Source organism: Neopelma chrysocephalum, unplaced genomic scaffold (assembly GCF_003984885.1).
Source record: "Neopelma chrysocephalum unplaced genomic scaffold, ASM398488v2 Primary Assembly neopelma1_64, whole genome shotgun sequence".
Taxonomy (NCBI): Eukaryota; Metazoa; Chordata; class Aves; order Passeriformes; family Pipridae; genus Neopelma; species Neopelma chrysocephalum.
The window spans coordinates 8281233-8303234 of record NW_020897721.1 but is presented as its reverse complement, the minus strand read 5'-3'; the positions used below and the strand labels follow the sequence as shown (position 1 = coordinate 8303234).

The following is a 22002-nucleotide window of genomic DNA, read 5'->3' as shown; positions in this document are numbered from 1 at the left end:
GGGGGAACACCGGCGGACGGCAGCGCCGCCCCCGCCCGCCGCGCCGGGAGGCCCCGCTCCGCGGCCGCCGCCCGCCGGCCCTCGGGCGGTTCTCCTCGCACGTACCTGTGTGGGAGGGCCCGTCCGCCCCGGCCCCGCCCGCCCGTGCGCCGGCGGTGCCCCCTCGCGGGAATGGTTCGTCCCGGCTCCCCGCCGTAACCTCCCGCTCCTCCTCCCGCCCGTGCCCCGCGGATGCGGCCGCGCGGGACCGCCCCGCCCGGCACCGCCCGGCATCGCCCGGCATCGCCCGGCATCGCCCGCCGTGAGGCGCCGCACGCGCCGCCCGCGAGCCCCGAGCGCTGCCGGACAGGTGAGCTCCGGGTGAGGGGCGCCGGGCGCTGCCCCCGCCTCCGCTGCCGCCCCCGATTCAGCGGCCCGCCGTGATTCAGCATCGCCGGCGGGCACGGGCAGCCCCGCCCGGCCGGGGGGCTGCGGGGGTGGCGGAGCGGGGTCTGCCGGCGGCTCGGGGCGATGCTGCGGGGCGGGAGCGCGGGGAAGAAGTGCCCGGGGCGGGCGGAGCGGCGCTGCCCCGCGGGGCAGGTGCGGCGGGAGCGGCGGCCCCTCGGGAAGGTGCCCGAGCGCAGCCCTGGCGCGGGCAGGGAGGATGGGATGACTGCGCGTGTCGCAGTGTGAGGAACAGGGAGCCGGGAGGCGTTTCGGGATTAAAGGTATTAATTTTCTCTTCCCGTCCCTCCTCCCCCTGAATTTCAGCGTGCGAAGCTCATCATCTGTGCGGGTCGTGTTGCGTGTGCGGCCGGGTCTCTTCAGAGCCGGTTAAGGTTAAAATGGGCTCGTCCTTTGGCAGTGGTACCCGGTGGAGGCTGAAATGTAGAACAAGTTAAATCTCTGGAGATGCAAGTCAAATATCTTGCTGTGCTTTCTGTGCTTAGCTGGAAGCCCATAATCTGTGAGGTCTTTTTGAATTTCTGCTGTTGAAACCACACATAACTGTAAGCAGAAGGGAAAAGCAGTTGATCCTGCAATTTGAACTCAGTGCTGAACTCTGAGGAACTGACTTAAGGTCTCAGTATTGATTGCTTTTGTGCCTTTCTTATGTATTTGCATTTTGAGTACCAAAATTAGATTTTATTCCTTCTCAAATCCCCTCTAAACCAACCAAACGCACATATTCAACCCACCCCACAATTCAGTGTACTTCTCTGCCTAAATCCCTCATTAATTTTATGTGCCAGGGTGCTAGTACCTATCTCAATAATGTTCAGAGAAACCCTGCTGGTTCTTTGCATACTTGAAAGGGTAGAAGTACTTTTCTCTGTGGGAATTCGTTGTCCCCCAAATTCTGCAGAGTATCTCAAAATATACAATGACTTGGCATCTGTAGAAGCTTTTGTCCCTCTTTTAAGTGCTGTGATGTTGGTTTTAATAGAAATAAGATTTGTGTCAATGCTACTTTGAACAAAAAGTGACAGAAAGCAGTTATTATGCCAGGGGTTTTCCTACACGGTGAGTAAATATAATGTCTCTGATAACACAGGGAAGTAGTACTTCCAAAGCAAGATTCCCTGGAGAAAAATGTTACAAAGTTTCAGAATATGTGATTTCTTTTGTAAGGAAAGAATGTGTCTTTACCTGTAGGTATTGGCAGTATTATACAAGAAAGTCTAGAACAATGGTTGCTAATTTTTTTTGTTTGTTTGTTTTTAGAAAAACGCCCCATTCTAGATTTCGGACGGTTTGGATACATTCCACATACTTCCGAAGGGATCTGCCCAGCACTTTGGGAGTGTTAGAAGAGGTCAGGAGACCGAGCTTCTCAGCAGTTATTAGGTAAATATTCCAGTAATCCAGCAATTATGTTAGTAATCTGAGGCTCAGGTTTGCAATCAAAATACAAATTTGTTCCCGTGTTCTTCCAAAGCTGACAGTAATAAGTTGGCACCGTAGATTTAGTTGTGGACAAGTCTGAAGAACTCGGAGATGAATTGGTCAACAAGCAGTTAGACACTAAGCCATCTTGCAGTTTTTTTGTATAGTTAGGATTTTTTCTAAGATGTTTATAATACTGTATGTTGATAATGAAAGCCATAAATATATTTCTGAAGCTGAAATGTGGCAGACTGATGCTGACTGCTGAATGTGCTTGCTCTGAATTGTCAGCACCAAGAATGACTGAAATATGATTTCTTGATTTGAATCTCCATCTGTGGATATTTATTATAAATTTTAAAAATCTCTGTAGGATAAATATGGCAAATGAGTAATTTCTTGAACTTCCACATTTTCTAACGTACTAGGATTTTTTTTTCATTTTTTTTCTTCTTCCCTCTGTTTTAATGTTGTATTAAGATGTATTTCTACGTATCTCATACTAAATGAGAACACATTAACTTCAGGGTGTAAATCCTTAGAAAATAAGGAATTGAAGTGAAATCTTAGTGTCAGAAATGGAGAAATTGATCACATATTCCAAGCTACCCTGCTTATACTTTTACAAAGCTCCCATCTTAAAAATGCACATGGCAGCATGTTGCAAGATAATTTTTTGCTATGTGAATTACTAATGTTTTTTTAGTTTTGTGCTATAATTTTACCAGTGTAAAGACATCTTGTAGAAACCAGCAATGCTTATTTCTCACTTCTGCATGTTTCTGCAAATCTTCGGAAAATTCCGAGTGTTATTTCTGCCTTGGAGTGTTGTGGCTTTTGGGACAATCCTAAATCATGAAGACCTTGAAGTTTTCTGTTAGGCTTTGTGTCAGTCCCTGATGACACAGATGAATGCTTGCCAGTCTTTTACTTTCTGATGAGGTATTTCCATCACGTGTCATTGACATGGTGACTCTACAGTGATTCCTTCCGGGAAAGGAATAGTTTGTATTTTCCTAAAAGAGGAAGTTCATTTTATTTGGAAAGATGCATACCAACTGTCAAAGTTAAGAAATTTCATTGCAGGTACCACAGCATACGTACTGGAGGATATTACTGGATTTTGTTTTTCCCTTTAGATGATTAGCCTTGGATTCACTTTTATTTTCTGCACACCTGAAAGTTAATTTGGGCCATTGGAATCCTACTGCCAGAAGTCAAGTGGCCCTTATTAAGCATGAGGAGCTTTTTAGGGCTCCAGTAATGCTTACATAAGATCCTGCCAGAATGGTACTTTGCAACTGCTCCTTTTACAGACATTACGAGCTTCCTTGAAAGTTTACTGGAACCAATGAACCTTTTAAATATTAATATTTAAAATATTAGTGTATTTCAAGTTTAGAATGGAGTTTGTTGATGTCTGCTACACTGATGGGTAAGGGAATCATTTGCAATTGAATGGATATGGGAGAAAAAAGGTGACACACTGAAGCAGTCAACCTTAGAACCTGGTGGGTATTAGAGCAAATCTTCCTGTTCCACAGGAACACCCCTGTTGGAGCCAGAGGCTCTTTCACACCAGGAGGTTCCATAGTGCCTTGGTCTGCTGAACATTCTTCTTTGTGGTGGTGGGTGCAGGAACCTGCAGGTTCTGTAGGGGTGACAGTAACAGCTTTTGCTAAGAGCATTTTCCGGTTTTCTTCCTTACCTTCTCTCTTAAATGTTCATACAGTTGTACAGTATAGTTTCACAACGCTACCACATTAATTTATATTCATTTATCAATATTTTTGCTCTGCCTTGAATTCCATATGCCAGGAAACAAGCTCTAAGATGTTAGAACAAATTTTTGGCTTTGTGTTTTAGAGGGCTAAATAAAGCAGGCATAATGGTTCTTGCCTTCAATATCAGGTTTAATTAGAATGCAGGACCTCCAAAATGAAGATCAGTGTATACAGTTGTAGTACTTGTTTCCTCGATGTTAAAAATAAAAGTACAGGTAGTTTAAAATACTAAAAATATAGATCTACATTGTTTCAAAGGCAATATTTAAAAATGTAATCCCATGGTTTTTGGATGAGCGTTCATTTCTAGGGACATAGGAACAGTACTGCTTTAGGGAGAGTCCAAATTAACAATAATAATGAAAGAAAGACAAAAGAAAACAACGTTCTGGTTTAGGACTCACTTTTCACTCTCTGTGGAGTGAGTGTCTTGCCAATTCCCCCTGTACACTCGTATTTGGTTTTGGAAGGATTCCAGGTTGAAGTCTGATATGCACCGCTGCCCAAATGCATCTCACTCAGAGGGCTGCATTACTGGTGATTGATAGACAAACCCACTGCCTGAAAGGATGGAAGTGCTTTATGCTGCAGTTCAGAAGCCCTTCCTGGCCAGCAATAGTAACAGAGTACTAACAGTCACTCCTCAGAAGAAAGAAAGAAAGACTAAATCCACTTTTTGTATATAATAAATGCTGCAGAAAGAATTGAGTAGGGTGTGGGTTTCAGTTAGACACGGTGTTGACAAGTTTATTTTCATCCTTGATTAGTAGCAAAACGCTAAATATATTCTTCTTTAGTTACATTAAAGTATGTTTCCTTTCAACTTTGTCCGTGGTTTGACATGTGTTTGTTTTATATTTAGCACTTGAAAACCAGCACGGTAATATCCCTATAGGGTGCAGTGGAAGCACTGGAGCATAGCATGAGAAAATGAAATCAGATGCTTAATACTGAAATCTTGCAGGGGAAGAGGCAAAGATCTTGATACTGATTATGAACACAAAAAGTGAGTGGATTGACAGGGCAGAAGATTGGGAGATTTGATGGGGAAATTGCTCTTATTTACTTGCTCAGAATGATCTCTTCTTGAAAAACATAAAATAGAGCTATGTGATGGAAGTCAGTACTTTCTTTGCTTTTGTGGGTGGTTGTCAAGTGTTTAGCGTTCATTGAACATGAAATTTCTATGAATTTGTTATATTGCTTTATCCTTCCAAACTTATCTTGATGGTGTGGGGGGTGGAAAAACATGCAAAAACACTTCATATGAATTATTGATGAAAGAAATCTCAAATATGTGCAATTTATTCACCCAGGAAAAACCACACTTTTAATTACATTTTATTTCACGGGGATTTTTAGAGGGGTATCATATTATCCTAATTTTTTATCTTTATGTGAACCTGAAGTCTTTCAAAGACTATAAATTATTAGTGAGCATTAACAATTATGCATTTATTTGAATAAAAGGGGCTTTCTGCTTAAAAATAAACGAGAATAATGTGAGAACATGAGTTTAGTACATTTTGTGCCATTTTAAAAATGGAAGCATTTACTGAAAAGAATGTCTCTGAGGATGGAAAGGAGCTATTCAGTAAAATAAAGCATGGAGGTACAGGAATCAGTGCTGTATCAAACGGAAACTGTTGCAAAGGCACTCACAAAGTTGGGAGTCTTGTAGGATATTGTGCTGGTTTTGGCTGGGATAGAACTAATTTTCTTCACAGTACCTACTTTGGGGCTATGTTTTGGAGTTGTGCAGAAAACAGTGTTGGTAGTAGAGGTGTTTTTGTTGGTGCTTAGCAGTGCTTACACAGAGCCAAGGCCTTCTGTGCTCCTTGGACTGCCATGGTGGCAAGGAGACTGTGGATGCCTGGGAAATTGGGAGGGGACACAGCTGGACAGGGGATCCCACCCAGCCAGAGGGATATTCCGTCCCATGGGACATCATTTCAGCACGTAAAGAGGAGTGAAGAAGGAGGAAGGGGGGGATGTTTGGAGGGATGTCATTTGTCTTCTCAGTTAACTGTTACTCCTGATGGAGCCCTGGTTTCCTGGACGTGGCTGAACACCTGCCTGTCCATGGGAGGTGGTTATCAAATTATTGTTTCAATTTGCTTATGCACGCAGCTTTTGTTTTCCCTGTTAAACTGTCTTTATCTCAACCCACGACTTTTCTCACTTTAATCCTTCTGATTCTCTCCCCTGTCCCAGGAGAGCGAGGTGGTGGGGACTGAGCAAGTGGCTGTGTGGTGCTCACTTGACAACTCAGCTTAAACCACGACAGATACTGACCCAGAGCAGCATCTGCAAGTGCAGAAATAGCAGAGCAGTAAGGGAACAACACAGAACTAGATTTGCAATTCTGGACACCAGCTGAGAAATCATGCAGTCAATGACCCCAAGCAGTTGATTAAAAAAGCCTATGTATTACTTCCCTCTGTTGCCTCTAGGTATGAAAAGAAAATGAAAGGACATCGTGGCCTTTTTTTGCCAAAAGCAACGCTCAGGAATACAAACACATATAGGAAGCAAGTCTTTAATAATCTATGAGAAAAATGAAATAAATTTATGAGAAGTGGAAGTTAAAAAGAAGATATATTCTTGTGGGTGGATGTTTGGGTGTTTGGGTGTTTGGATGCAGACAGTGAGCAGACCATTTAGTTTCATTGATAAAGAAGAAATACCTCTCAGTCATGGGACATGCACTCATAATGCAGTTCCAGCTGTTTGAGGAGAAGAGATTAATGGTCCAGTTGAAGCTGACTCTCTGCAACAGCTAGATGTAAGAAACCTGGAACCAAGACAGTATGAAGAGCATAGAAAAAATTGTCTATGGGAAGAGGCTTAAGGAGAGATGTCTGGATTTCACTCCCAGTTCTCTTCTTCCACAGGAAATTTTTTCTCAGTTGGTTGCACTGAGTTTCCCCCTATTTCCCACTGTTTCAAAGTCCTTGAAGTAATTTCTTCAATTTTGGAAATGTACCTGTCCAATCATGGCCAAAGAAGATGCCTTAATCCTTTGCATGTGTTTTTTTTGTTTGGTTTGGTTTGTTAGGGGGTTTGGGTTTTTTTTTTGTGTTTTGTTTTGGGTTTTTTTTGTTTGTTTTGTTGGTTTTGTTTTGTTTTGTTTGTTTTTTTTGTGTGACTGAGAGAACTATACTTGTTGTGAACTGGGGCAAATTGCAACAAACTTATAGAGCTATTGAATTGTCTGAGACTTATTTCTTTGTACTTACGGGACAAATCTGCACATTTGTTTGATTTTCTGTTTCACTTGAATGAGCAAGAGAGACATTCTCTGTGGTTCAGAGAGAATATCTACTCTTATAATTTGTAAACTAAGAGGAAATGTCTTTTACACACATTGTAAATGTATATACATTCTTCTCCCAGCTGCATTCTACCTGTGCACGATTTCCAAAGGCTGGCATTTCAGCTAGTAGGACTACCACCACTTTATGTGAATATATCCTCCTCCACCTCACTGTACCTTTCCCCACTAGTTCATCTTTGGAGGATAGGTATGACAGTAGTGGTGCAGTCAGTCTTGTCTGGCACATCCCATGGGCCTGGCTGCTGTAAAACTGATGGGAAAGAATGGAGTGCAGTCCATTTCTCCACTTTTCTTCAGTGGTGATTTTTTTCTTGGCTTTTGTTTGTTTGCTTATTTTTTCTGTGGGGGGAAATAACCCATTTGAACAAAAGAATTTTTCAAACCTTTTATTGTCAGATAGCCTTTGTGGTCCACAGTCCATTAAAATGTACTGAGCTGTCAGATCAGACCAATCTTTCCTTAAAGTAAAAGAATAATATGACAAAGAAAAGTCATCTTGTGAAGTGATGTCAGAAAACAATTTCTTATTGATAATAATTGACATTCCAAAAGAATACAACTTCATTTAGGGAAAATGAATGGTTTTAGAGTACTACAGAAAAAGTTATTCCAGTAAAGGAAGTAAATTTTCTTTTTCCATCAGTTCACTTTAGATTTCATTTGGTTTAAAAATTGGTCTATAAGACTGTAATGCTGGCCTCACTGAAACCAAATAGGTTTGATTTCAAAGCTCAAATCTCATTGGTCCAAGGCTGGAAGAGAATTAAAACCTTTTTTTCTTATAGCAAGTTATTAACTTCTCCTTTAGCTTACTGCTATGCTAGTGTCTTATGTTATTGTGATCTTGACCTCTTAATTCTGCATTTGGAGAAACCATTGTCCTGGTTACAGTAGCTTGTATCTCTTCATATCTCTTTCAGTCTCTGAGTCACTTTCTGTTTTTAGATTTTACTTCTTGTTAGCTTATTGTTATGACTAAATCCTACTGACTTTCTTCCCACGGCTCTTTTGACATTCTGAGTAAAGTGGGAAATAATGCATTCTTTTCTTATAGCATGTACCATGCCTTTGTCTTTTCACCCAAAACACAGTGAGAAAATACCTAGAAAGGGTTAAGAAGGAGATCTAAAAAGTGCTAGGGATGGGCTAAGTGGGAAGGAGCTGCTGCTGCAGCCTGTCTTTCCCTGGTGTATCACTCCCTGAAACTGTATCAGCTCTCAATTATTGATACAGAAATGTTTCCAGAGGGCTGACTCTTCAGATAGTTTCACCAATGCAACACTAACGGTAGGTGATTTCATTTTGCTACTTCTACTGCAGAATTCTTTTAAATCTGTTTCCATATTAGTGGGAGGTCCTGGTATGACTGGGTGTTCTGCAGTATGTAATCTTGTCAGTTAAATCCATGATAAATAAACATTAGACACTGTTATTGGTAATTTGTTTGCAGAAGAATTTGTTATATTATCCTGTCACATGCTACTTCAAAGGGTTTTTTTTGTTAGGGGTTTTTGTTTGTGTAATTTTCCCCTATTGCTCTCTATTGCAGACTGTGTTAATTGAAATTCATTACCTTCAGTTTGAATGCTTATGCATTCTGTCCACCACATATATTTTGTAGTAAGTTCCTTTTCCAGCATTCTTGTTCCTTTTCTTTGTTTTTATGCTCTTTCTCATCCACCCTTTAGCTTGCAGTTTATCTTTCCTTATAACAGAGAACTAGATTCAAGAGCATCTACTGAATGCATTAAATTGTAAAACATTAGTTAGACAAAAATATGCTTCTGGAGAACAGCATGAAACATTTTCCATGGCAATGTATGTTTATGTCACCTGCACAGCAATCCCTGTTTGTGAGCATGTGAATCCTACATGAGCTATGAAATGTGAAGTGCTGCCTCTGAACAGCTGAGCAGTTCTGCAAGTGATACTGGGAGCTTGTAATCTTTGTCGAGAAAGAGAGTAATTCAGAGGCAACTCAGTCAATTGGAGCTGTAACCTCAAGGTGAGATGAAGGTTTGATTTAAGTGGACTCTAGTTTTGACAGGGATGAGACCAAATGTGTCTGTGTCTTAATTATGGTTCTGAATTGTGTCACCAGCAGATCTGTCCTGGAACTGAAACATTATGATATAAAGTCCACAAAAGTCAATAGAAATATCTACATTTACTTCACTGGGCCACAGAGAAAATGCTGTTATGTATGGCTTGAACTCATTTACACTATAGACTTGAGACAAATTTTGTACTATGTGTACATATCTTCAAGGTGATGGGACTGGGAAATTTCCTGGAGAAAGCTCTTTCTTCCTTTGAGCAATCAAAGGAGCATATAAAACTGGGAAGAAGTTTCATATTTGTGAAGTAATATCCAGAGTCCTGCATCAATAGGCAACTCTGAATCCCAGTTTATTCTCCTTTTTTTTCTGTTTGGTATGTCAATTCTCCTCTCCTTCATTCTTGTTTCTACTAACACTTTGCATTAAACTTTTTTCTGAAAGATTTATTGTCCTGCTTATTAGGGGTGTTGTAACTTTTCCATACCTTTGTATTTATAAATGCCTTTGACTCAATTGGGTACAGTTATTTTTTCCTTAACTGTGTTTATCAGGCAAATATACTACTCTCTGGCTAAAAAAATTTTTCTATAGCATGAAGGGTATGGAATGTCTGAGAGAGTCAGAAGCACGAACAATAAACTTTGTAATTTTCAGCCTAGATAATATGATTTAAAAAAAAAAGTATGTGGTTCAGTTCCCAGTCACGTTTTGGTTTGGGTGGCAGTGATGTACATTTTGATGACATAATAAGGAATTATCGTATTTGTTTCTTTTGAATATTTGAAAACCAGTTAGCTTTGCAGCCAGCATGTATTTCACAGTATAACTTTATGCCTTTTTGTTTGGTTAAGAATGTACCATTAAGAAATACAAGATTAAAGCAATGAAAAATAAAATGGAGCCCTGCTAAATGAATTTAATATCCCACTGCTCTAGCCTCTGACTGAGGACTTTTATTTCAGAACATTTCTCAAGTTTAGCTCTTAAGCAACACAGAATGCTTTTTCTTTTTTTTTTAATTTAAAAGAAAAGGAAAAAAAAAAGCAACACACACATGCCAGAGCAAATTCCTTTTAGGTGTTGGTTTTTGGGAGTTGACCAAGACGGATGAGCACAGGACTAACTGTGATATTGTTCCAAACTTGGAATTCTGCTTCTGCTCTGATTAAAGCGATGGAGGCAAATAGTCCTGCTTAGGGCAGTTATCTGCTCGGATTTTGGAGTTATTTTAAACTACATTAAAAGCTATGATGTGATTGTCAGTGTGGTCTCTGCAGCTCTGAGGCAATGTATGATTACTCACTAAATAAACTGGTGAATACTACAGGGTTTCATCAGGAATGCTGTACTTACCATTCAGAAGGTACATTGTCCTGATCCTGTGAGTTCAAATATATGCTGGAAAATGACTTTTTGGCAGGCTATTCTCATGCTTTGTTCTTTTAAGTAAAAACTAAAGCTAATGTGTGTAAAGTCTGATGCACTTCAGTTTTGTCTCTTCTTTTGGGTATTCAGTGTGTTCAATTTAGGGTCAATATTTCAGACATTATTTTTCTAGGCTTTGTGGCCACATGCTGTATTTTTCTACAGGTGAACAGTATATACAAAAATATTCCTATAGCAGGATACTGGAGTCTCATCTCTTTACTGATGAGGATAGTGACTCTCTTTACATCCCCTACAATGGATAAAAACAGTGTGACACAGAGGGTTTGGAGCCAATCCAGTCTTTTAAAGGAATTGCTATAAATTGGGTCAATTCTAGTCAGAGAAGCTTCTGAGGACTCACATCTGTTTGAAACTGCTGATGTTCTCCTGTTTTCATTTACAAAACTATTTTCAAGTCAGTGGTACCTCACTGAGCCCCAAGTACTAAGCTGTGGGGAGGAAAGCATGTTTTTGTGAAATGTTTTGTAGCTGCTGGAGTTTCTGGTTCATTTATCAGCTCTTTGCAAACTGTTACTAGCACTGAGTGTTGGTTACAGTAGTCTCAGTGATACTGTAGGCCAACTGAGAATATTTCTGACTGTCACTTATTCTTTTCAGGGTAGAAGTATGTGACACAGTCATTAAAATATTAGAGGTCTACCAACACTCATACAAGCACACGAGCGTTGCCACTGGAGCTGAGCAAATGGATTCATAGCTGGAAGTGTCAGGATAATGTGATAAAGAATTTGGTGATTGTGTAAGAACACCTTTCTTGTACTTTCGTGGTCAAGAAGCCTTTGAATAAATGTTTCTTGTAAGCATAAGAAACTTTTTCTTTAACTTCTTCAAAGCCTGATTTTTGTCTAACATTTGCACCTTGGGTGCTGAAACTGCAGGCTGATGTCTGCCAATTTGTATTTCAGGCTGCTGGGGGAGTGTCTCCCTTGTTGCTAAACTGGAAACCACTGTTGTGTTGCAGTGTGTGAATGAGGATGATGTAATCCTCCATCAGCATTGTTGTGGGCTGTGTGATGACTGCAGTCCATGGCTAGAGATGCTAAAATGGATCTGTGAATTGTAGGCCTATAAAATATGAGATGAAACAGGGCAGACCATGTAGGGCTAAGGTGTGGCTCTTGTGATACACAGAGATCTGCAGAAATTAATTTAACCATATTTGTGTTCTTGTGTCCCTGAGCTTGATGCTGTTTTCACACTAAGCCAATGCTGCCAACTTGTCACAGGGGAGAGAAAATTTGATGTGTGAGGGGGAACCGTCTAAAGATATCTTTTTCTTTATTTTCTTTCTTGAGATCCTTAGTAAATGTCTCCCCTAAGGTCTACTTATAATATAATAAATCACTGCAAACATATCAGCTTTATTAAAGGATTAGTGCTTTTTCTGTTATAACAGCAGAGTTGTCTTAATACATGTAAAACGATAAATTGTTCTATCTTGTAGATCCCTAAGACCTCTAGCTCTTGCTAGAGAAAGAAATCTTTTGAGAAGTGAATGATAAAGAAAGGAGTAGCATAATTCCAGCAGTGATTGGTGTGTGGTGTACAGAATTTAAACCACCCTGTGATAGCTCTTGGTGTATGGACAGGCTGTAATGAAGAGCATGGATGGCACAGAGATGACAGAGCAGAGATGTTCCCACAGGTGCCACAACTCAAATTCCTTCCTAAGTCTCTCGTTTACCCTTTCCCCTCCCAAACCCACACTGTCACTATCACATGTCAATATTTCTGCTCCAGGTAATCATTACTGCACATTGTCAGCTCTGTTCCTTCCATAGCCTGGCTGTCTATATAATAGATAAAATGTATAATGTATGTTTTTTATATATATATATATATAAAATGGTTGTATATAATGATTCTGTAATAAATAGAGATGGGGTTTCCATTCAACAGTGGTCAGTGGAACTTACTGTGATCAGGGGCTGGGAATACTTTATGTTCCAGAGTTAGTGAAATGCTGTCCTGCTGACAGATTTATGGTGTTATCCCCACTGAAGTGGGGAACAGTAGTACAAGACCTATGCATTGTCTATGCTTTTTGCTGGCAGAGAGTAGAATGTGAAAGCTGATATTTTTTTAGCAGCAAGTGACAGAGGTATGTATTTTCTGAAATTCAGATTTTGCTATATAAAAACATGGTTATGCTTGCTTGTTTGGACTATTTTGTCAATATTTTTCCTTGCCACTGTGAATGCTAAATAATGTTTATTTAAAGTTCCCTGCACTTTATTTTTGAATTATTGATTTGTAAGTCATGCAAGTTCTTTTCTCTTGTCAATTAATATATTTTCTATGTTTTACTGAACAAGTAAAAGATTCAAGCCTTATCCTTTTACTGTAGTGTTCTAATTTGGTTTCACTTTCTTTGATGGCCCTCTTTCAATATTCAGAACGTAAATATGAAACTCTATAGTGCTCAATTTTCTAACAGTCTGAAATACATTATCACATTAGAAAAGGCTTTTGAAGGGTGAGAATGAGCTAACAGATAGTCACATTGTGGGCTCTGCTGTGAAAGACAGTTTGGAGGTCATTTTTTAAACAGAAAATCAATCTTTAGCTTTGAAACATTTGACATTGATTTAAATTTGGCCAGTGATTTGAAGTTTCCTTTTGGGAAATAGATGAATGCAAAAAGAAGTAATGTTACTTCAAGACAACACTGAAAAGAAAAAAAATTGCTTCTATGCTCAATTCTGATCTCCATATATTGTGAGTAGAAAATGATTAATGCCTGTGAAACTCAGATGTGAAACTTCTACCATCTTAACAGCTTCCAGTACATTTTCTGTTTTCTGAATTGGGGAATCTATACTTATCATTTCATAGACCTTTTGTGATACAAAACAATGAAAAAATTCCATCCAAAGCTGTGAAGTGCAAAGTCAGGGAAAGCCCCAAGTAAAACCTCCCCTGCACTAACACTGCAGGGCTCCCGAGGCTCTGTGCTGTGTGTGCTGAGCTCTGAGCTGGCTCTGAAGGGTCCAGCACTGAAGAGAACACACCTTTGACATTCTGCAGCAAATACACAGGGTCACAGCTGGGATGCACACTCTGCTCTGTGTGGTGCTTGGAGGGTGCACTGGAGGGGTCAGGATGGTTTGTGCTTTCAGTATTACTAAATAGGTGGTGTTGAGTCATGTCTGATCTATGTCCTGTGTTGCAGAAGACTAATTCTAGGGCCTTTACTGACTGGGCTCTTGACTGGCTGCTGGGAGGTTAAACTCACCTGAACTGGAGCCTGTGGGCTCAGAGGCAGAGTGCTGTTACCAGAGCATGGCTTGGTTGGTTGGTTTGGTAGCTCAGGGAAAAGTTGGAAGTTTTAGAAATGCTGACCATTCAGATAAACTAGTTCAGAGAATTATTTTACACGACTGCATGATTCAAAAAAAGTTGTGTAAATCATGCTTGTTTGTATTCCTTTGTAGCTTGTAGTTGTGCATTTAGCAAATCAAGCACATGAGAACTCCATGCATTCACTTTGTCTGAAAGAACTGCTCGGTATACATCTCATCTCATTTCGTGGAGAGGATGAAGGATGTTGATATTAATAGATTTCATTTGACTTCAGAATATTTTGAACCAAACCCTAATTATGTGCAATTTTAAGCCAGTTGACAGATAAGCTTGTTTTTAGAAGGCTGTAACTTTGACATATCAAGCCTCAAAATGAGGATTGGTTTTTGCATTTAGAATTTCTCTGTAAGAGTGAGAACTTGCCACCAAATTGTTCTTTGAGCATGTAACAATAAAACTGGTTGCTAAGCTTGCTTGTAGCAGGAACACTTCAACATACATTTTATCAGGACATATACTAAAAAAATCATGACAGTGTGTGAGACTTTTAATTGTGCAGTTTCGTTACTGAAAATTGTTATTACCTTGCTGAGGCTGGTACTGAGAAAGGCATTTTTCTCTATCATAATTTTTGTTAATTTCTTAATCTCCTTGTGAATCTGCATTTTATATCTTAATTCCAGATCAACAGTAGATTACAGTCTTGCATAATTGTAATAAATAGCAAACCCCTTGCTACAGTGTATCCAAACCTCTGCATTCTAAGATCTAAGGGACCGAAAAACTATCATCTAGAATAGAGTGAAAAAAACCAGAACTCAGATGTTTACTAGGTCAATGCTCTGAAGACTATTTTCACTTCTTTCTTTTTCATGTTTCTGTGAAATTTTTGTTATTTTGATTTTCCAGCTAACTGCAGAGTGGGGATTGCAGCACTGTGATGTTGTCTTTCCCACCCTATGGTCACCTGCCAAGTTCTGTAACTGTGTCTTCAGTGTGTCTCCATTTCACAGTGAAAGCTCCTTATGGCAGGAGCCTTGAGGATTTCTTTCCAGCCACTGCATTTCCAGCCACTTGTGACAGCACTGGGTAAATTGCACTAATGGGCTGGAAAGGAGTCTGCTGGTTTTAAAATCTATTCTAAAACATTCCACTGTTGATGATCAATTATTTATCTGTACCCAAATAATGCAGGAAATTAAAAAAACCTTCCTGGCAATCTGTTTTTTTGTAGTATTTCACCTAGGTAAATAGGAAGACACTTGAGAAATGTTAGTTGTCTTTGAGAGGTCTTGTCATATGTACCATGGCTTAAGGTCTGAAGTCATGTTTTCAGATCATGTATGTAAGGTTAAGCACATGCTTAGTCCATGGAGCCTCTTGAACTGGCCACCAGTAGTGTCACAATAACTTAGAAGGAAGGAAGAAGTTCACATTAAAACCAGCACATTGAATGACAGAGTGTTGTCTCTGTTTTGGAACATGGAGTATTTGATAGTAGGTGATTGTACCATTTTTAATGCTTAAATCTATTAGAATAAATCCATTTTAAATGTGCAATCTAGTATCTTTTTGTTTGGGAACACAGTAGTAGTTTCATAGTTACTGGTATGATCCAAGTTAGGTTGAAGAATCTCATTGACTTCTTTGGAATAGATTCTCACGTTGCACTCCTTTATTTTCAGTTTGAATTTTACTCTCCATTCTCTTTTTTGACCTGATTTAATTAACCTTTTTCTGCGATGCTTACTCTTTGGCAAAAACAAAACAAAACAAAAACCTGGGGTCTAATGGCCTGCAATTCCTATTTAGAGATGAAAAATCATCTTTTCAGCTCCCTACTGCATCAAGATGTGAAGAGCAGGAGCGTGAAAGGCAGAGGTCACTTGTGAGGAGTCTGGTGCAAATAACAGGAAATAAGTGGGATTTGTTAAAAAATACTTGTAGATAATCTAGGCCAGAGGAATTTATTTCAGGCAATTTCCTAACTTATTATAATACACTTCGTGTAACAGCACAAAATACTCTTAATTTTTAATTTTCTGTAATGTTACAACTTGTTATCAAGGAAACAGGGATCATTCCATTAACTGTGAAACCACTTCTTCCCACCGTCCTGTGCTCTTTACTGAGGCACCTTTGTATCTTGCTCAGACTGTTCCCTTAGATGGACTCAGGCATCTGCTTTGGTCTCTGTCTGTGTGCAACATTTCCCTCCCCAACAAGAGTATCCTGCTTCTCCTGTCCCTGCAGGAAAAAAGATCCTTTTTTCTTTTCTCTTTTTTTTTCTTCTGTCGCTTTCTAGGGCAGGATTGTGTGCAATGTATCTCCTCCTGGCACTCTCACACCTTTGCCAGGCAGCTGTAAAGATAACATCTCATCTTTTTTTTCCCTGTAGAGCGCTTTTAGTCAAAGTGGTTGTTTATATAAGAATGTGCTAACCTGAGGAAGATGCATTCATTTCTTCTTCACAAATCTTTCTCCATTTATAGATTAACCATTTTTGTTCAGCTACCCTTGAATCTGTGTGGTTGAGCAACAAACCTTCACCAGTTTATGTGTATCAGGATTTCAGCAGAGAAATGGTATATGCAGCAGGAACTGCAATCCTTTTCTCTCGGAGTGTGAATTCAGAGATTTTGACAGCTGACTTGCTCCTTAAGTCCCAGTTTGAAAATAGAACACTTTCTTCTATATTAGTAAAAGCAATCTCTTAGAAACAAGTCTTTCAGGTAGACTACTAGTGAGATATGCCTCTACATTGCTGGAGCTGAACACGGGTTATGGGCTGTGCTGATTTTATAAGTAAAAACTTGTCACAGGTGTAAGAACTGACTCAGAATTCCATGTAATCATAACCTGACAATGCTGCTCTTACTGTGCCTGGTGCAGGTGAGTCCTGCTCTGAGCTTTGCCTGTAACTGCCAATTCCATCAGGTGGCAGAGGCTCCCCACAGAGTGTGTGCTCCAAGCCTTTTCCTTCAGCTGTGCTCTGACCTGGGAGTAGGGCTGGACAAGAGGTGTTACCCAAGGAAAGGTGCCTGGGGAGGACCTGGGTCAGAGGACAAAGTAACTCTGGAGTGATTTCTGCTGTATAGAATTCAAAAAGAGAGTGAGAAAGATATGTAGTAGCTTGTGGCTGCCAGGGCCTGTGCCCTGCAATGTTGCATCCCAGTGCTCTGTCAGTGGGCCCCTTTCCTTCCAGCTCTCTCCCCTCAGCAGCAGCTCTTCAGCTACTGCCCTCAGAGCTGTCTTACTCTCTTCCAGTTAGAGAACTGCTCATGTGAAGGGTAGTTTGAGGAACAGTTGCAGCTTACCTGGAAAGATTGCAGCTTCCTCAGAAGGCTGGTATTAGGTTTTCTTGCTGCAGAATTGGAGCTTCTCCCGACTGTGCTGCTGGGGACACAGAAAGCATGGAGGTCTAAACAGGGACAAGTCTGCTGCTCCCATGGCTTAGTGTAGGATTCACAGGCAGTGCTTTGGGTGATGGATCCCCCACATGGGCTGCAGTGTCTCTCATCTGTCACTTCACATGGTGGGAAGAAAAGCTGAAACTGTCCCATTTCATTGGACCTGTATTTGCCCTTTGGAAAGGAACAAAGGAAAGGACTGTATCCTATGTAAATATTTTTGAAAACTGCTGGTGTTTTGGTATTCGGTTAAATGGTTGTTTGGAGATGGACTACTGAAGAGAAGTGAAGCAGTTGTAAAACAATTTTGAATTATTATATGAAAGTTTAAGGCAGAATACAGTTTAACTGTGTTAGTATGGGACAGTGCTTGTGAAAAGTGAAAATCCTGGAGTAAGGTTTAATACAGAGTACAGTCCCATTGCTTTGCTTTCCATATGACTGAACTACGAATTGTCCATAGAATGCTCTAAAGGTGACCATCAATCTTTACTTTCAGCTCATGTGTGTGCTAAAAAGTTGACTGGTTGAAAGCCACCGACCCTGAGTGTTGGTACATTCTATTTATATGCTAGAGAATATTCTTCTTAAAAGAATAGAATAGTTTCTATATAAAGAAAAGCAGTAATTCAACAATGTGGTGCAGTTGAGAGCCTTCAGAATACAGTGTGTTACAGTAACCTTAGGCAGATAGTTTTCTTTGACTCTATGAGGTGCTTGCTTTTTATTAGCATATCACAGCTTGTTAATCATGCTGCATTAGCAAAGGGCTGGTGTTTCTCACAGTGAAATGTCAGTCCTCTTAGCATTCTTCCAAATTTGTTTAAAGTGTGTAGTCAGTACAGCAAAGAAACAACTGGCAGGCATTTGAGTACATGCATGGGAGTCCTTCCTTGGCTGACAGACGTACTTCAGTATTATCCCCAGGAACTAAACGTGTCTGTACTCTGCTGGTATTCTTAGCTGGAGAGACAGATAACATGCAATATCCAGTGAGTCACTGTGCCCAGCACCGCTCTTCCTTCACAGTGGTTTTAAGGAGGATGAATGCTTTGCTTTCCCATCTCTGTGTCTAATTTTAGTATGCCAGCAGGCTGGAGGACTTTCAGGCCACCTTCTTGGATAATGTCATCCAAAACATTAAAACTTCAAACTGGCTGGTGTTACTGCTGTGCCGTCTGACATCGTATCTGTGTATAAAACATCCCCTGGTCTTACTTGGTGGATAAATGCACTTGGTCCACTGAGTGGACATGAGGGATATTTGGTCATCTTGTTACAAAGCAGATTTTGGCTCCTGGTACATTTGTGGCAGTCATAATAGAACTGTAATCTGTTCTTTTTATCCTTCTGTGTTAATGGGCTGCCAAGGGTAAATGTCTGTCTTGAAAGGAGGTAAGATCTTACAGCTCAAAATATCTGGGTTTATGTTTTTTTACCAAGTGTGTGACTTGTCCAGAACATACTTGCATCTCTTCTCTCTCTGTCATATGTATACACACACAGACAGGCACAAATTAAAAATGAAGATTTATAAGTAATGTTTTGGTAATTTTGTTAATGCACATCTTATCCAATCTTGTGACCAATCATAAGTCATGGCTGAATTTGACTTTCCTGTAATTTTCTGCTATTTATAGCAGAAGAAATTCCTTGTGCTCTATATAAATCTCTTTTAAATAAGTTTTGTGATCACTAAAAGCAGAGATATAAACTAATCTAAAGCTAACATAAGGAACTCAGGCTACACATATAAATGCAGAAAAGAAATGAAAGCATGTAAAAATCAGTGACATATTGTATATGTTTTGAACACTCGTAGATTTTTTTGAGGCAGCCTGCCAAAGACAGTGTTTGTTTCCTTGCAGACTTGGCCCAAGTCATGTAGCAGTGTGTTTACAAGTGGTTTATTCCTGAGTTTTTTTCCTAATATTTCAACCCATTCATTGAGCTTTGTGGAGACAGAAATTGGCAGTATTGATTGAATTCAGTGTTACCTATTTGCATGTCCAAAATCTCCCATACCCAAATGAAAATCAGAAGATGAGATAATATAATTTCATTTTGAAAATTAATGTGCAAATGATTTTTCCCAGAAAGAAAACAATTGAATTGTAATGAACAAAGTTTTGTATGTACAATAACTTGATCAATCTTTCAAAATAAGCAATTCTTTATACTTGTTATTAAAAGTGTTTCCATATTTAGTTTTCTGCTGTTTATTTTTTCAGGATTTCTCTATAACAAAGTCTCTCTTACATTTTTTTCACACAGATATCTGTCCATTCCAGAACTAATTTTTGCTACAGCCAGAGACTGAAATGGCATGACTGGAGTTTTAAGTAATTTGACTTTGACAGTTTCACCATTTTCTGAGAACTTGGAGCAGAATTTGGACTCTACTCCTGCACTATCCTAGGTTATAATGCCGTCCTTTTCTAATGAGGGAGGTATGACAGTCTTGGATTTTTAATACAGCCTAATAATTATTCAGTATAGTTGTACCTCTAAAGTGTGATGAAGTACATTTTTTTTATTTTTAGTTCATTTGTGTATGTTATTTGAGATATAAAAATGTTGATAGTTGCAACATTATTTTTCAAAGATAACCGTGGAACTGATCCTCTGACTCTGAGTTCAGAACTACCCTATCAAGGCACAACTAAAAGAAAAGTCAGAAAGAAGAAGAACAATGGAGTCATCACTGCAAATATCGCTGGCACAAAATATGAAATTGGTAGGAAGCTACATATTTTGTTTTAATCCTAATAGCCATTGATGTGAGCAAATTAGTAAGTAATGGAGTGAATTAACAGACTTTGCATCAAGCTGACAGTGAGACATTTCCAAAGGAGTTTATTTTGTAAGAAACCTGGGGTTTTCTTGTAACACTGAATTCATAGCTTTGAGCACTGTGCATCTATTAATCCCCATTTGTTACTCAGGGAAGGGCCTTGAAAGGTAAAAACTTAAGTAATCAAGATGGCTGGGGAAGAGCCCTCTATATATGTGTTATATATGTGTTTGGAAGTCTCCTTAAAGCCTGGAAACACGAACAGTGTAAATTTAAATACTCTAATTATAACACAGAGGCTTTTCAGTAAAATCTGCTAATGTTTTGTATTTTCATGCTTGGTGCTAAAATCTTGTTTCCTAGCATCAGAGTTATGTATGGCACATAATCAGTCTTTTTTCTTTTTTTTCTTTTTCTTTTTTTTTTTAAATTAAAATAATGCATGCGTTTGCTTTTGAAACCACTGCAGCTGGACTGAGGAGGCATTTCTGTCCCTATCTGCACTGACACTTACAGGCATCACTGTTTTAAAATTAACTTATGTCAGAACCGTGATTAAGTCTAACTGCTGTAGGAGTGGACTTTTGCCAGATGACTGGGGAATACACTGAAGCTTTTTTCAGTTCCCACAGTGGTTGTGCTCTGGCTCCTGCCTCACTGCAAGGGGCTGTAACATTTGAATGGCAGGTTTGCAACAGGCTGATATTGCAAGATAAATAGCTTGCATGCTGACATTGTTCTCAGACAAAGGGTCATATATTGGAAGTGCTTAAAATCTTTATTGTTTTTTTAAATTTTGAAAATCAATCTATTTTACAGTTTCAAAATAGTCCCTATGTGTGTGATTTCTCCACAGTACGTATAGTAATAAAAGAAATGGGATTCAAGAAAACACCTGATGAAGATGAAACAGCCAATCTGATCTGGAGTGACTGTGCTGTGCAGCAGGAGAAGATTGCTGAGCTCAGGAACTATCAGGTACAGGAGATTGGTGGGAGTTCAGATCTGTGACATGTTTCAGTAAACTGCTTCACTCTGAAATATTCAGGAATGTGTCAGTGCTCCGTTCCACTGGTATGGAGGGCAAAGAAACCCCCACAAAACACAACCAACCAGGCTCAGTAGGGCTGTACTACTGCATGTCTTAAAATCCTATTCTCTTTTCCAGAGTTATTTGTTCATACCACTTGGAATCTGGTGTTTAAGTATTTGGGGCTGTTCTTTCATGTTTTTTCTGCCAGTTGGGGGTGTTGTGAATATCAGGGTTTGAAAGAAGATGCAAAATGTCATGTATCTCACAAGCCAGAGCTCTCTCCACAGTTTCTGTGAATAAATAATTTGTTTTCTTTACCATTAATTGGTAAAGAAAATTATAGCATTCTTTGTTCCTAGATAGCTTGGTGAATAAGGGTATGATAGTCTCATGTATGAAATGAAATCAATAGGCACTTATGTTGATGGAGGAGAATACAACTTACAGCATCTTTACTATTGCTAAGAATATGTAGTATAATGTAAGATATTATCTTAAATAATTTAGATTTAATACTAATTATTTTTGTCTGAGCATGCAGTTGAACATTTTAAATGATTGTATTAGGTATACCAGAAAAAGTAGAAAGTATCAACCAGCTTTCTTTTTTTTCTACTTCCTCAGAGAATCAACCATTTTCCAGGAATGGGAGAGATATGCAGAAAGGATTTTCTGGCAAGAAACATGACTAAGTAATATTTCTTTTAATATTAAGAAGTTTTCCAGCTATAGTATTTAATGCAATACAATATGGAACTCTTGCTTGTAAAGTTTGTTCATTTTTACTAAGAAACTGTGAGAGGACCAAGAATAATTTCCAAAGTTCTTTAATAACTTTTGCTTTGGTCCTGGATCTGTAGTATTGGAGTGGGCTACTGTATCTCTCCAATTGACTTCAATGGAAAATGATGTGGGTTCAGTTCTCTGTCTACACATTGAAGAATGTAGGTGAGCCTTGAATCATTG

The 22002-nt window shown here is 39.4% G+C and overlaps 1 protein-coding gene across 8 annotated transcripts in view; it reads left to right on the top strand.

Annotated features, from left to right (window-relative positions):
• The first annotated feature begins 591 nt into the window (after positions 1-591).
• Positions 592-22002, top strand: part of TTLL7 (tubulin tyrosine ligase like 7) — a 61612-nt gene continuing 40201 nt past the window's right edge. For 3 of the 8 annotated variants that reach the window (XR_003534192.1, XM_027683091.1, XM_027683098.1), the window contains exons 1-6: positions 592-707; positions 1705-1827; positions 19484-19659; positions 19815-19946; positions 20860-20981; positions 21661-21728. Coding sequence is in view for 7 of the 8 variants with exons in the window: in XM_027683091.1 (XP_027538892.1) it covers positions 19635-19659; positions 19815-19946; positions 20860-20981; positions 21661-21728 (347 nt within the window). In the remaining variant the exon portion in view is untranslated. Of the gene's footprint in view, positions 708-1704; positions 1828-4512; positions 4657-8165; positions 8275-19483; positions 19660-19814; positions 19947-20859; positions 20982-21660; positions 21729-22002 lie in introns of those variants that run through there. The other 5 variants (XM_027683094.1, XM_027683092.1, XM_027683095.1 and 2 more) reach the window with 5 other exon arrangements.